The following is a 15696-nucleotide window of genomic DNA, read 5'->3' as shown; positions in this document are numbered from 1 at the left end:
AAAAAGTGGACTCCTATAGAAAATGGACATCGTAGAAATAACAAAAGTCACTTAGCAACTCTAGTAGTCAGTATACCATGAAGAAACGAACTGCATAAACACTCAAAAGGAAATATCCACATATAGTTCTAGGTAAGAAACATACCAAGTAACATCACATATCATCATATTTTAACAGCTTTATCCTTATCATCATTGTCTTTCAATTTTAAAAACTCCATACACAGGGCTTCCCAGGTGGCGCAGTGATTGAGAGTCTGCCTGCTGATACAGGGGACACAGCCTGTGCCCCGGTCCGGGAAGATCCCACATGCCGCGGAGCAGCTGGGCCCATGAGCCATGGCCACTGAGCCTGCACGTCCGGAGTCTGTGCTCCACAATGGGAGAGGCCACAACAGAGGCCCGTGTACCAGAAAAAAACAAAAACCAAAAAACTCCATACAAATGCCTGCATTAGGAACAATGAGTTATGAAGTATTTGGTAATGACTAAAATGTGAAGGCTATTAAGAAGACAGTAAGGGACTTCCCTGGTCATGCAATGGTTAAGAATCCACCTGCCAATGCATGGTGGACATGGGTTCAATCCCTGTTCTGGGAAGATCCCACATAGCGCGGAGCAACTAAGCCCGTGAGCCACAACTACTGAGCCTGCACTCTAGAGCCCGCGAGCCACAACTACTGAAGCCCACACACCTAGAGCCTGTGCTCCGCAACAAGAAAAGCCACCACAATGAGAAGCCCTCGCACTGCACACAACAAAGAGTAGCCCCCGCTCACTGCAACTAGAGAGAGCTCACATGCAGCAACGAAGACCCAATGCACCCATAAATAAATAAATTTAAATATATATTTTAAAAAAAGGACAGTAAGATGACTGTGACATTGAAGTCCACTTTTTCTCATTTACTACCAGCTGCAATGCTGATAGGTTTTTTTAGTTTATTGCCTCCATTAAAAAAAAAAAAATTAAAACTAACCCTAAGGTTAGAAGAGGGAAGGACTGGGAGTTTGGGATTAGCAGATGCAAACCATAATACATAGGATGGCTAAACAACAAGGTCCTACTGTATAGCACAGGGACTTATATTCAATATCCAGTGACAGGGACTTCCCTGGTGGCGCAGTGGTTAGGAATCCGCCTGCCAATGCACGGGACACGGGTTTGATCCCTGGTCCAGGAAGATCCTACATGCTGCAGAGCAACTAAGCCCGTGCGCCACAACTACTGAGCCTGTGCTCTAGAGCCCACAAGCCACAACTTACTGAGCCCATGTGCCACAACTACTGAAGCCTGCGTGCCTAAAGCCTGAGCTCCGCAACAAGAGAAGCCACTGCAATGAGAAGCCTGTGCAGCGCAACGAAGAGTAGCCCCCACACAATGCAACTAGAGAAAGCCCGTGTGAAGCAGTGAAGACCCAACACAACCAAATAATTAATTTTTAAAAAAATCCTGTGACAAACCACAATGGAAAAGATGACAAAGAATATATATGTGTATAACTGAGCCACTCTGATGTACAGAAGAAATTAACACAACATTGTAAATCAATCATACTACAATAAAATAAAACAAAAACAGCAAACCCAAAATGAAACAAAACAAAAACACACAACCAACCAACAAACCCCACCCAAAACAACGAACTTACCGGTTGATCATGTCATCCAACTTTGCCAGGTCAGTATGTGGAAATGCAGGTTCCTCATCTTCATGCTGTGGTGGAGCATCACCTTGACCTTGTTCATCTGGACGAGCTGGTGGGGAATTCTCATTGAAGGAATCAGGTGATGAGGCCTTAAAATTAAATATTATAGATTTAAATTTTTATAACATGTACAATATTTAGCAATTCAGATGCCAACACAGGTTATGTGAAAATATAAATTTTTTATTGTCAATATATATCTGTAAATATTTGACAAAATGGAAATCACACTGATATCTTTTCCTGTCAACCTATGAGTATTCTTCCACATAATTAAGAACCCTACAAAAGTTAATTCATAGCTACACTGTACTACATGAATTAACCAGATTAAAATTAGAGAACATCAGTTTCTGTAATGTTTACTGATAATACAATATAGTTGTACTGAACCTCCGTAATTACAAATCTTTATGCAAAGTGTGGAAAAGAGTAACTTTTGAGGCTACATTACAGAAGTCACCATAACTTCTGGTGACTCTCTTAGAGCTATCTTTCCGGAAAAAGTTAAGTACCATGTCCTGAAGACACTTGTAACAGTGTCTTGAAGGCAATGTGCACAGGTACAGAGGCCCATGTGGTAAGGAACTGAGATCCCCAGCCAAAAGTCATCTGAGTGAGCCACTGTGGAAATGAAGTCCCCAAACCGAGTCAAATCTCCAGAAAACTATAATCCAAGGTGACATGCTGACCGCAACCATAAAAAAAGATACTGAGGCAGAGCCAGTCAGCTAATCCACTCTCAAATTCTTCATTCACCAAAACTGTGAGAAAAGGGGTGTTGTTTTAAGTTACAAAAAAAAAAAAAAACAACTTAGCCATAGGCTACATAAAATATAGATACTTAAATACAAGTACACAAAAAAGAAGAAAGTAAAAGTATAGGAAGAGACTGCTGGTTTCCAGTCCAATATGTAAGGAGCCTGTAAGCTGTCACTCCTTACTAACAATTAAAAGAGCTAAATAATATTGCAGTACACTTGAAACTAACACAACACTGTAAATTAACTATACTTCAAAAAGAACCAGTAAGGGAATATTTAAAAAATAAAAGAGATGAATAAAATGAAAATCAACAACTCTTCTCACATTGAGCAGATAATTAAGGTCAAAGGGGAAAACTGCTGCACACAAAATCAAAATAGAGTTGGGGGGGACACAAAGAATCAAAAATTACCAGAGCAGAAAACCACAAGCAGAAACCTCCATGGAAACCAGACCAGTAATCCCTCTCTTAGCTGCAGTTTTGCTTTCTGCAGTTTCAGTTACCCACAGTCAACTGTGGTTTAAATCTATGGAATGGAAAATTCAAGAAATAAACACTTCACAAGTTTTCAAATTGTGGGCCCTGAGTAACTTGATGAAATCTCAAGGCATCCTGCTCCTGCCCAACCGGTCCTGCACTGGACAAGAATATTATCACTTTGGTTATCACCTGGCTATCAGATTGTCCTCGTAATGCAGTGCTTGTGTTCTTACAAGAAGCCCTTATTTTACTTAATTATCACCACCAAGCACAAGCATAGTGATTCTGGCAATTCAGAAATGCCAAAGAAAAGCTGTAAAGTTCTTAAGGTGAAAAGCTGAAAGTTCTTGAATTAACAAGGGAAGAAAAAAAATCATATAAGGCTACTAACACCTATGGTAAGAATGAATTTTCTACCTGTGAAACTGTGAAGAAGGAAAGAGAAATTCATGCTAGGTTTGCAGTTCCACCTCTAACTGCAAAAGGTATAGACACAGTGCATGATAAATGCTTAGTTTAGATGGAAAAGGCATTACATTTGTACAAGGTGTTTTTTTGTTTGTTTTTTGGTTGGTTTTTTTTTGCGGTACTTGGGCCTCTCACTGTTGTGGCCTCTCCCGTTGCGGAGTACAGGCTCCACACGCGCAGGCTCAGCAGCCATGGCTCACAGGCCTAGCCGCTCCATGGCATATGGGATCTTCCCGGATCGGGGCACGAATCCGTGTCCCCTGCATCGGCAGGCGGACTCTCAACCACTGCACCACCAGGGAAGCCTGTACAAGGTGTTTTGAGAGACCACATTCACATGATTTTTATTATAGTATGTTATTACTGCAATTTTTCTATTTTATTTAATTAATTATTTATTTTAGGTTGCCATGTGGCATGAGGGATATTAGTTCTCCAACCAGGGATCAAACTTGTGCCCCCTGTACAGGGAGGTCAGAGTCTTAACCACTGGACAGCCAGGGAAGTCCCCAACAATTGTCTATCTTATTATTAATAAAATTGTACACCTCTTACTGTGCATAATTTACAAATTAAACTTTATCATAGGTATCAATGGTTAGGAAAAAGCACACTATATATACAGGGTTCAGTGCCACCTGAAATTTCAAGCATCCACTGTGGGTCTCGGAATGTATTCCTTGGGGATAAGGTGCAGGGGAGGGATACTACTGTACTGGGATAAGAAAACCTAAACTGTTAATTCATTAACTGCTGGAAGCGGAGTATGGAAAGTCTGAGAGTTTAAAAACTCCAGGGGGGTCTAAACTTAAGGAAACCCCCACACTTTTCTGAGTTTTACTTCCAGAAGTCCTATCAAGTTATCACAGTGAAGATCAGAGAAAAATTCCCTTGTGTTTGAAGGAGGAGGAGGTGGTACAAAGTAGCCATTCTGAAATATGTCCCCAAGCATTCTGTTCTTAATAGCGCCTATCCTCAGGAAAAACTTTTCCAGAGCCTAATCGCCTAGGTTTTTATCAGAACCTAACCAACCCGAAATAAGGAAAACAGCAAATTCTAGTCTGCTATATAGGCTTCCACGAGGGGAAAAGAGAAACACCCAATACTAGCCCTCTCCAGTAATCCTGTCCCTCCTTACTACCATCCAATATAGTATGTACAGATTTCAACAAAAAATTACAAGGCATACTAAAAGATAATCAACATAGCTTGAAGAGACAAAGCAGGCATCAGACTCAAATACGGGAGGGATGATGGAATTATCAGATCAAAACTTTAACTACAGCTAATGTGCCAAGGACACTAATGGAAAATGTAAACATTAAAGAAGATATGGGTAATGTAAGCAGAGAGATGACATTCTAATAAAGAACCAGAAGGAAATGCAAGCGATCAAAAATGGTGTAACAATAATTTAGAATGCCTGTGATGGGCTCCTTAGTAGACTAGACACAGCTGAGGAAAGAATCTCTAAGGTTAATCATATGTCCAGAGAAACTTCCAACACTGGAAAGCAAAGAGAAAAAAGATAAGAAAAAAGAGGAACAAACTGAAGGACTACGACAAAAGGTGTAACATGTGCATACTTGGAATTCCAGAATGCAGAAAGAGAGAAAAAAAAAAAGAAATATTTGAAACAATGACTGAGAATTTTCCCCAAATTAATGTCTTACACCAAAGTACAGATCCAAAAACCTCAGAGAAAAACAAGCAGGATAAATGTTTGAAAAAGAAAGAAAGAAAAGCACCTAGGCATATCATATTCAAACTGCAAAAAGTAAATGGTAAAGAAAAATCTTGAAAGAAGTCATTAGTTGGGGGGCTGGGGAATCTTTCCTATAAATGAGCAAGGATAAAAGTTACAGCAGGCTGGGACTTCCCTGGTGGTCCAGTGGTTAAGACTTCACCTTCCGGGCTTCCCTGGTGGCACAGTGGTTGACAGTCCGCCTGCCAATGCAGGGGACATGGGTTCGTGCCCTGGTCCAGGAGGATCCCACATGCCGTGGAGCGGCTGGGCCCATGAGCCATGGCCGTTGAGCCTGTGCATCCGGAGCCTGTGCTCCGCAATGGAAGAGGCCACAACAGTGAGTGGCCTGCGTACTGAAAAAAGAGAAAAAAAAAAAAAAGACTTCACCTTTCTATGCAGGGGGCATAGGTTCAATCCCTAGTTAGGGAGCTAAATAAGCTCCCACATGCCTCTAAAAATACAAACCATAAAACAGAACCAATACTGTATCAAATTCAATAAAGACTTTAAAAATGGTCCATATCAAAAAATTATTTAAAAAAAGTTACAGCAGACTTTTCCTCAGAAGCCATGAAGGAAAAATAACCCCACAATATTTCAAGAGTTAAGGGGGTAAGAGGGGGAGGGATTAATTGGGAGATTGGAATTGACATATACACAGCACTATATAAAATAGGTGACTAATAAGGAACTACTGTATAGCACAGGGAATTCTACTTAATACTCTGTAATGACCTATAAAGAAAGGAATCTATAAAAGAATGGATACATGGATATTTATAACTGATTCACTTTGCTGTACAGCAGAAACTAACACAACATTGTAAATCAACTATACTCCAATAAAAATTAAAAAACAAAGAGTTAAGAGAAAACAACCACCCATCTAGAAATCTCTGTCCTGGAAACTAACATACTTCAAAGTGAAGGAGGAATCTTTAAGACAAAATTTAAGGGGATTTATAGTCAGTAGTTCTGCCTTGCACGAAATTTTAGGTTTTTCAAAGAGAAAAAAAGTGATATGGGTCAGAAACTCAGTTCAACATAAAGAAAGGAAAAGCATTAGAAAAGGAGTAAGTGAAGACAAAATAAATACTTTCGTTATCTTAGTTCTTATGTGAACTCATAATGTGTCCAAAATAATGTAAGCAACAATATATTTAAGGATAATAGATTTGGGGTGAATGAAATAAATAATGGCAGTGATATAAAGAACCAGAGGGAGGAGTTATGAATAATTTATTATAATGAACTTAAACTACCCATATAACTGTTATCGTGTTATTTGAAAGTGAATGTGCAGATTAGTTAGAAACGTATACTGCAAACACTAAGGTAACCACTATAAAGGAAAAAAATTATGACTGATATGCTAAAAAAAGGAGAGAAATGAGAATCATAAAATGCTCAATTAAAACCACAAAAGGTGGAAGGAAAGTGGCACACAAAACCAGGAACAAAGGACAAGAGCAATGAACAGAAAACAGTTAACAAATACAGAAGGTATTAATCCAATTATTTCAATAATCACTTTAAGCATCAGTAGTCTAAATACACTAATTAAAAGACAAAGATTGAGTGGATCAAAAGCAAAATTTGGCCTTCCGTGGTGGCGCAGTGGTTGAGAGTCCGCCTGCCGATGCAGGGGACGCGGGTTTGTGCCCCAATCCGGGAAGATCCCACATGCCGCGGAGCGATTAGGTCCGTGAGCCATGGCTGCTGAGCCTGAGTGTCTGGAGCCTGTACTCCGCAACGGGAGAGGCCACAACAGTGAGAGGCCCCGAGTACCTCAAAACAAACAAACAAACAAAAAAAGACCTTGTACAAATGTAATGCCTTTTCCATCTAAACTAAGCATTTATCATGCACTGTGGCTATAACTTTTGCAGTTAGAGGTGGAACTGCAAACCTAGCACGAATTTCTTTTTCCTTCTTCACCAACAGTGAGAGGCCCGCATACTGAAAAAAAAAAAGGAAATTCAACTTGATGTTGCATTTGCTGAAAACTGTCTAAAAGTTTACATACTAAAAACAAATATAAAGTTCAAGGAATGAAGAAACATATAGAAATAGACCCATACCAACAGTCAACTGATCTTTGACAAAGGAACAAAGACAATAACAATGGTGAAAAGACATCCTTACAATAAATAATGTTGTAACAACTGGATATCCACAAGCAAAGTAATGAATTCAGAAACAAGATGATACACCCTTCACGATGAAAACTCAAAGTGGATCAGAAACCTAAATGTAAAACACAATACTGTAATCCTCCCAGAAGATAACATGCAAGTGAACCATAATGTAAACTATAGAGTTTGAGTGATAATGATCTGTCAATATAGATTCATTGATTTTAACAAGGATGGTTGTGGTGCAGGGTGTGAGGGTAGTATAGGGAGGTACTCTATACTTTCTGCTCAAGTCTGCTCTAAACCTAAAATCCCATTAAACACAAGTAAAAAGTACAAAAGAGAATAACTTAAAACAGTAGTACCCAGGGGAATTAATGAAAGACGACAGTAAAAATAACAAATGGTGTTTAAAAAAGAAAAGGATGAGATATCCTTCATAACAATAACTTTCCAACCTCCCTGCAAAGTGGTGCACCTATACTAATATGTGAGAGTTAGGCTTTGAGGTAGGAAGAGTTACTAGAGATTAAAGAGATCTCTAGGACTTCCTTGTTGGCGTAGTGGTTAAGAATTCGTCTGCCAATGCAACGGACACGGGTTCGAGCCTTGGCCTGGGAAGATCCCACATGCTGCAGAGCAACTAAGCCCATGCGCCACAACTACTGAGCCTGAGCTCTAGAGCCCACGAGCCACAACTACTGAGCCCATGTGCCACAACTTTTGAGTCTGTGCTCTAGAGCTCACAAGCCACAGCTACTGAAGCCTGCACACCTAGAGCCCATGCTCCTCAACAGGAGAAGCCACCACAATGAGAAGTCCAAGAACCACAACAAAGACCCTATGCAGCCAAATATAAAATATATAAATAAATTTATAAAATTAATTAAAGAGATCTCTACACACATAAGAGGTGTGCACGTAAAGATTAATGAGTCAAACACCCCCTCCCCGCAAAATCACTATTTTCAATGTGAATGCATCTTACTGGTTCAAAATATGTCTAGCTAAAATTAATATAGCATATAAAAGCGGAATGGGCAAGCCCACAATCCCAGGTGGAGATCAACAGAATTCTCAACGAGTAATAAAACCAGCAGATTTAAAACAAAATAAAACAAGGTTATATAAAACATATGCAATGAATACTGAGAAAACTGGAAACAACTGACATGCATAATGAATGCTACAGCATACATAATATATAGTATTTTTGCCAAGCAGAAGTGAAATTAACCCTATGTTGAGTAACATACCAACCCTCAAAAAGTTCCTAAGTGTGGCATCACTGAGAATAGATTCTCTAATAACAGAGGAATTAAGCTACAAACCAATGACAGAAAGTTAAACAGAAAATCTCTAACTGCTTGAAAACAAAGCATGGTGTTTATAAAGAATCCTTACAAAGAAAGATTACCATGCAAATTTTAAAATGTTAACTGAGTAACACTAACCATAAACATATCAAAAGTTATGGGATACAGGGTTTCCCTGGTGGCGCAGTAGTTGAGAGTCCGCCTGCCGATGCAGGGGACACGGGTTCGTGCCCCAGTCTGGGAAGATCCCACATGCCGCGGAGCGGCTGGGCCCATGAGCCATGGCTGCTGAGCCTGCGCGTCCGGAGCCTGTGCTCCGCAACGGGAGAGGCCACAACTGTGAGAGGCCCCCTTACCACAAAAAAAAAAAAAAAAGTTACAGGATATGGTTTAGCAAAAATTTATAGTATAAATTGCGTGTTTTAGAAAATGGAAAAAGTGAAAGAAAAGCTGAACAATTATTTAAAGTTCATTATCAGGAAACTAGAAAATGAACAACAAATTAAACCCCAGGAAAACAAAAGGAATGATCTAATGAACATGAAAAAAAATTACAAATGGGAGGAAAAAAATAAAAGGCAATACCTTTCCAGAACTCTATTTTGCAAAGTTTAATGAAACTGATTAATCCCCTAAGACATAATAAATACAAATGACCAATATCTGATATTAGAATCAAAGAATTAATGTTAATTAAGCTTTGAATAAATTTATTTTATACAAATTCTTCCAGAGAAAAGGAAAAAAACTATTTCCGTGTAGGCCAGCACAAAACTTTGGCACTAAAATCTGTCAAACTCTTTACTTACATTATTTCATTTATCTTCATTTTAAAGACGTGGAATTTTTAATCTAAAGATATGGAACATCTGAAGATTAGATATTATATTACTTAACCAGATGCATAAGGTACATGTGGGTACAAAGATGGGATGTCAACAAAAACAGCTGACTTGAATCTATGCTGATAACTAAAGGATACAATGACTGATTTAACTCTTTTGCCCTCATGCTCAGAGGGCCTTACATATAAAATAAAGTAGAGGTACATTCTCAAGCATACGTACAGTACGGTTCCTTTTACTACGAACCTCAGTGACTTTTTTAAAGTGTAACTTAAAATGACAATAGCTTTTATGATTACTTTACAAATTATTCAGGACATCTGGCCATCGTTTACTAATCCATAGCACCCAAGAAAACACAGCCTTCATTACCTACCTGATTCTGGAAGGGGGGCTGAGACTGTCCATCAGGAGCCTGGCCCTGGCTGTCATTCCCTCCTACTGGAGAGCCACGAGTGGTGGCAGTCATACTCGACACAGAACAGATTTTTGCTATTTTGTCTGTTTATTTAGTCGTCGTAAGAGAAGAAATTATAGTCCACTTATAAGAGTTGAAGTACCAGCATATGTCAGCCTTAAATATCTCCAATTCAAAGATAGACCATCTTGCAGAGACCATTTCATTACCTAAAAGTAGAAGGGAACAAAAGGTATACTTGTATTAAGTATTAAAAAAATAATGAATCGTTCCAATTTTAATGTGTATGGTAATCACGTCTTTACAATCAGTAAGAGATGGCTATAAAAATGAAATAAATAGAAGTGAAAAAGTAAAATTTTTATAAATATTGTTACTCAATAAATTTACATTGTTGTACCAGTAGTTATAACAAGAAAACATAAAAGTCTTAATATTAGATACAATATTCCAGAAAAAATACAAAGTTCTTAGTTATCTTTTACTTAACGAAAGAATCTATAAAATGCCCATCAAATACTGAGAAAATATAGATACTTAAAGGTGTAGACTGCTCTTAAATAAATAAAATGAAAAGCCAATTAAGATAAAACATGATTTCATAAAGGTAGGATTAGAGGGGGAAAGTAGATCAAGAAAACATCTGAAGTATCCATACAGATTACATAAATACATATACACACACATATCTCCACATGGTCACTTGAAGATCACAGAGTCTTTCACTTTTGTTTTGCCATATTTAAACATTCTCATTCAAAAACTTTATATGAAGTAGACAATTATTAAAACAAGAGAAATTCGCTATCATCTTTCGTTGAGTTCTTCTGTTGCTAACAAAAGCTATTTAATTTTTTCTTACAACTCAAAAAAATCAGCCACCCATTCAATTCTAATGTTCTTTTTGCCCTTTTACCTGGGCTACTGATCCCACTGTGTATGTTCCGTGTGTAAAAAGGCCTTGGTCTTAAACTTTGGCTTCTCCATTTCTTTCTGGATCCATTTTTCTTGGTCAAAAATATGCTTAAAACTCCTCTAGCGAAAGTCACTGATACCTGTCCTTCAGGAATTTCTTGAAAAAAATGTCTGTCATTCCTCTTTCTCATCATCTGGTTTGTGTTCAAAATTGCTTTTAAGGAAATCGTCTTAAGGGAGTTCCATGGCTGACTGAAAATAAGGCATTTCTAAACCTACAATGAAAGCTTTATGTGTATGGGTGTTTTGCGGAGGACAAGAGAGATGACACTTGGTACAAGAGCAAGACTTAACTAAGACTTTCATAACTGAAGTTACACAGATTTTGTGAAATTTGTTCTATGAATTAAGAACCTGAGGCTCTAAGAAATTGAGTGATTTAACAAAGCACAGGTAAGAAAGTACAGAAGCCTAGAATTAATCCCATCTCTCTCTAAAACACTACTTCCTGGGGTGGGAGGTGAGGGGGTCCTACTTAAATTTTTCTTCACACACTTTTCCCTTGCATAGTATTCTCTTTGGCATTTGACGTTATTCGAACTAAAATATCTTAAAATTGTATTCATCTGTCATTTTATGTCTGCCCTTATCTCTCTATCCAGAGGTACATGTTAAGTAATTTAGCAAGGGGAATAAATCATTCTCAAAAAACAGGGTATTATTAGGGTAAATGGAAACAAAGTGACCATGCAATCTCCCTTCCCTCAAATAAAACACCTTTCTCCAACATCACAGACCCATTACTTCTCACAAAGCCTCTGTGTTTTGTCTAGGGAGAAACTCTGCACTACAAAGATACAATACCCTGAGACACAACTGAGCAATTGAGTAATTATTCAAATCATTTGAAATGTAATTCAAAACCGCAATGTTAGATACTTCCTTTAGATCACAACAGCATTTCTGTCATATTCAAACTCTAGTAGTTCAACATATTCTAGGAGTAGGAAAGTATCATCTTTCTCTAGATAAAAGTTAGTACTAGGAGACTGATGTCAGCAAGATGGCAGAATATGAAGCTCCAGGCCCTAGATCTCCCTCAAAGACAAGTTAACAGCAATATGTGGATCAAAATATAATTGTAAGACAGCCAGAAACTGGTTAATATGGGGCTTCTGGACCCAGATGACTGCATGAACAACAGAAACGACAACTGTGAGGAGGATAAGAGTTCATGAAGTTTGACTCACACTGGGTCATTCCCCAACCCAATGTAGCTCAAAGTAAAAGAGAAAAAATAATACCCAATTCCTTGCTCCAACTGACTCCTTTCTCAGGACAGAAGGAATAAAGTGGAACTTAGGTCTAGATTTCCGGCTTTCCTAGGGATTTCCAAATGGCCTGACAGTGGCATAGTGTTCGAGGCCACTGAAAACAGATGAGTGCCACAGCATGTTATAGCAGAACTCTGCAGTTCAACAGGGAAGACAGGAGGAGCAAGAGATTAGTTAAACTGAAACCAAGAACTCTTAATGAGAAACATGGAAATGAACATGGCCAAATGAACATGGCCAAATGAACATGGCCAAAAGTACCCACATATAGTTGGAGAAAAGCACACAAAGCCAAAGACATGAAGGCCCAGGAAGGTCTGAAAGATCTATCTGGGCTGACTGGTGAAGGTTTCCCCTACAGGAAGCCAGTCAGTAAAGACTGGAACCAGCAGCTATTTTCTCCAATGCCCAAAATCTCAACAACAAAATTATAGAACACATGAAAACATTGGGGATTAGGGAAATCTGACCTAATCAAAAGAAGAAGTCCAAAAAACCAACCCCGTAGAAGAATTTCTTTAAACCGTCTTAAAAATGCAGAATGACATGAAAGAGAACACGGATAGATAACTAAACAAAACCAGAAAATTATACAGAAACAAAATGAGAATTTCAACAAAGAACTCCAAGAAGTAGACAGCCATGCCAAGACACCTAATAATCAAACTGTTAGAAGTCAGACTAAAAGAGAATCTCAAAAAGAGCAAGAGAAAAATAACTTGTCACATACAAGAGAACTTATATATGATTATCAGAACCTATATATGATTATCAGAAATTTCTCTAGCAGAAACCTGCAGGCTAGAAGAGTGATGATATATTCAAAATGCTGAAAGAATTTCGCCAAATGTTTTTCTGCAGCAATTGAGACTATTATGTATTTTTTTCCCTTATTGTTAATTTGATTATATTTATTTTCATATACTGAACCTACACTCTACACTCCAGGAATAACTCCCACTTATTCACTGTGTATTATCATTTTAATATGCTGCTGAATTCAATTTGTTAGTATATTGTTGATTATTGTATATCATGGTTTACAAGGGATACCCGTCTGTAGGTTTCTTATAGTGTCTTTCTCTGGCTGAAGTACCAGGGTAATGCTGGACTCAAATGAGGAGCATTCCCTCCTCAACTTTTAAAAAAATTTTAGAATGATTGCTATGATGTTATTTGAATGTTTGACAGAATTCACAAGTGACATCATCAGGTCCAGTGCTTTTCTTTGTTGTAAGATTTTTGATTACTGATGCATTCTCCTTACTAGTTTTATGTCTATTCATGAGTTAGTTCTGGTAGGGTTAATGTTTCTAGGTATTTATCCACTTCTACTTTACTTAACTTGGTGATGTATAATACTTCATACCGTTTTCTTAGAATCTGACATATTTTGCGACCAGGTGTCATATCTCCAGTTTCATTTGATTTCAGCAATTTGAGTCTTCTCTTCATTATTATTCCATTTGTCAATTTTATTGATCTTTTCAAAGAGCAGTTTGGTTTCAGTTATTTCTCTATTTCTTCTCTCTTGTCTTTTAATTCAGTGCTAATCTTTATTATTTACTTCCTCTTGCTAACTGTGGGATGAGTATCTTCTTCTTCTAGTACCTTAACTTGTCAAGTTAGGTTGTTGATTTAAGATCCTTTTCTTTTTTAATATGTTTTACAAACAAGGGAATTAGAGATCAATATCCCTGATGAATACTGATGCAAAAATCCTCACCAAAATACTGTACTAGCAAACTGAATTCAACGGCACATTATGGATTATACACCACAACCAAGTAGGATTTTCAAACCAATCAATGTAATATACCACATTAACAGAATAAAGGGAAAAATACCAATGATCAACTCAACTGATTGAGAAAAAGGGTTAGACAAAACTGAACACCCTGCTATGATAAGAAATAAAAAAGCAAGAGAAGGAAACTCAACATAAAAAGCCATATATGAAAAACTCACAACAAACATCATACTCAATACTGAAAGCTTTTCCTTTAAGATCTGGAATAAAATAAGGCTGATCACTTCCACCACTTCTATTTAATACAGAACTGTAACTCTGAGTCAGAGCATTTAGGTAAGAAAATTAATTAATTAGTTTAAAAAGGCATCCCAATCAAAAAACGAAGATAAATTATGTCTGTTGGAGATGATATAATCTTGTATGTAGAAAATACTAAAGCTTCCACAATATAAATTAAAAAGTGTTAGAACTAATTAACAATTTCACTGAACTTGCAAGATACAAATGATTTTGATTCTTAAAAATCAGTTCACTAACAATGAACAATCCAAAAAGGAAATTAAGAAAACTTAAGAATAAAATTAACCAAGAAGGAAAGATTTCACATATCCTGAAAAACTACATTTCTGAAAGAAATTGAAGACATGAATAAATGTAAAGATATCTCATATCGCAGACTGGAAGACTTATTAAGATGTCAGTCTACAGAAGCAATGCAACCCCTATCAATACCAATATCTTCAAACAGAGTGTTTGAAGATAAAGAAAACTCCATCCTAGTATTTATACGTAATGTCAAGCCAACTCCTAAATAGTTAAAACAGTCTTGAAAAAGAACGAAGTTGAAGGTGTCAAACCCCCGATTCAAGACAAACTACAAACCTACAGTAATCAAAGCAGTATAGTTCTGACATAAAGACACACATGTAGACTAAGGAATAGAAAGGTCAGAAATAATCTTCAATCATATGGTCAAATGATCTTCAACAAGAGTACTAAGAACATTCAATGTGAAAAGAATAATCTTTTAAACAGATGTTGCTGGGAAAACTGAATATCCACTGAATATTTACATGTAAAAAAGAATGTAATATATTGACGTAAAATACCACACACAAAAATTAACTCAAAAAGGATTAAATATCTAAAACCCCAAACTATAAAACTCCTAGAACAAAACACAGGAGAAAATATTCATGACATTAAATGTGGCAAAATTTTCTTGACAAAAACACCAAAAGCACAGGCAACAAAGCAACAATAGATAAACTGATCTCAAACTCAAAAAATTCTGTACATCAATGGACACAATCAACAATGTGAAAGGCAGAATTGAACAAATCAACCTGTAGAACTGAACAAAAAATGTAAAAATCATATGTGATGTGGGAGCAATACCCAGAATATTCAAGAATTCTTATAACTCAACAATAACAAAATCAAATAACCTGATTGAAAAATGGGCAGAGGACTCAAACATTCTCCAAAGATGATGTACAAATGAATAGTGAGCATATGAAAAGATACTCAGCATCACTAATCATTAAAGAAATGTAAATCAAACCTCGATGAGATATTGGCCCACACCCATTAGAATGGCTACCATCAAAAAATCAGAAAACAAACAAAAAGGAATAAGGGTTAATGAGGCTGTGGACTAACTGGAACTCTTGTACACTACTGCTGGGAATGTAAAATGGTGCAACCATCATGGGAAATAAACATGGCAGTATCTCAAAAAATAAAAAAATAGAATTACCATATGACCCAGCAATCCCACTTTTGCGTATATATGCAGAAGAACTGAAGGC

At 37.2% G+C, this 15696-nt stretch overlaps 1 protein-coding gene across 4 annotated transcripts in view; it reads right to left on the bottom strand.

Annotated features, from left to right (window-relative positions):
- The window catches only part of LOC117310664 (ubiquitin carboxyl-terminal hydrolase 9X-like), a 145557-nt gene that overhangs the window by 115481 nt on the left and 14380 nt on the right, over positions 1-15696 (bottom strand). For all 4 annotated transcript variants that reach the window (XM_033850373.2, XM_033850374.2, XM_033850371.2 and 1 more), the window contains exons 2-3: positions 9842-10092; positions 1652-1797 (exon numbers count right to left, since the gene is read on the bottom strand). In XM_033850373.2, the coding sequence (XP_033706264.1) occupies positions 1652-1797; positions 9842-9934 (239 nt within the window). In that variant the 5' untranslated portion in view covers positions 9935-10092. The remainder of the gene's footprint in view (positions 1-1651; positions 1798-9841; positions 10093-15696) is intronic.

This window comes from Tursiops truncatus (assembly GCF_011762595.2).
Source record: "Tursiops truncatus isolate mTurTru1 chromosome Y unlocalized genomic scaffold, mTurTru1.mat.Y SUPER_Y_unloc_2, whole genome shotgun sequence".
NCBI lineage: Eukaryota > Metazoa > Chordata > Mammalia > Artiodactyla > Delphinidae > Tursiops > Tursiops truncatus.
The sequence above is the reverse complement of the archived record's forward strand: the minus strand, read 5'-3'. Positions and strand labels throughout refer to the sequence as shown.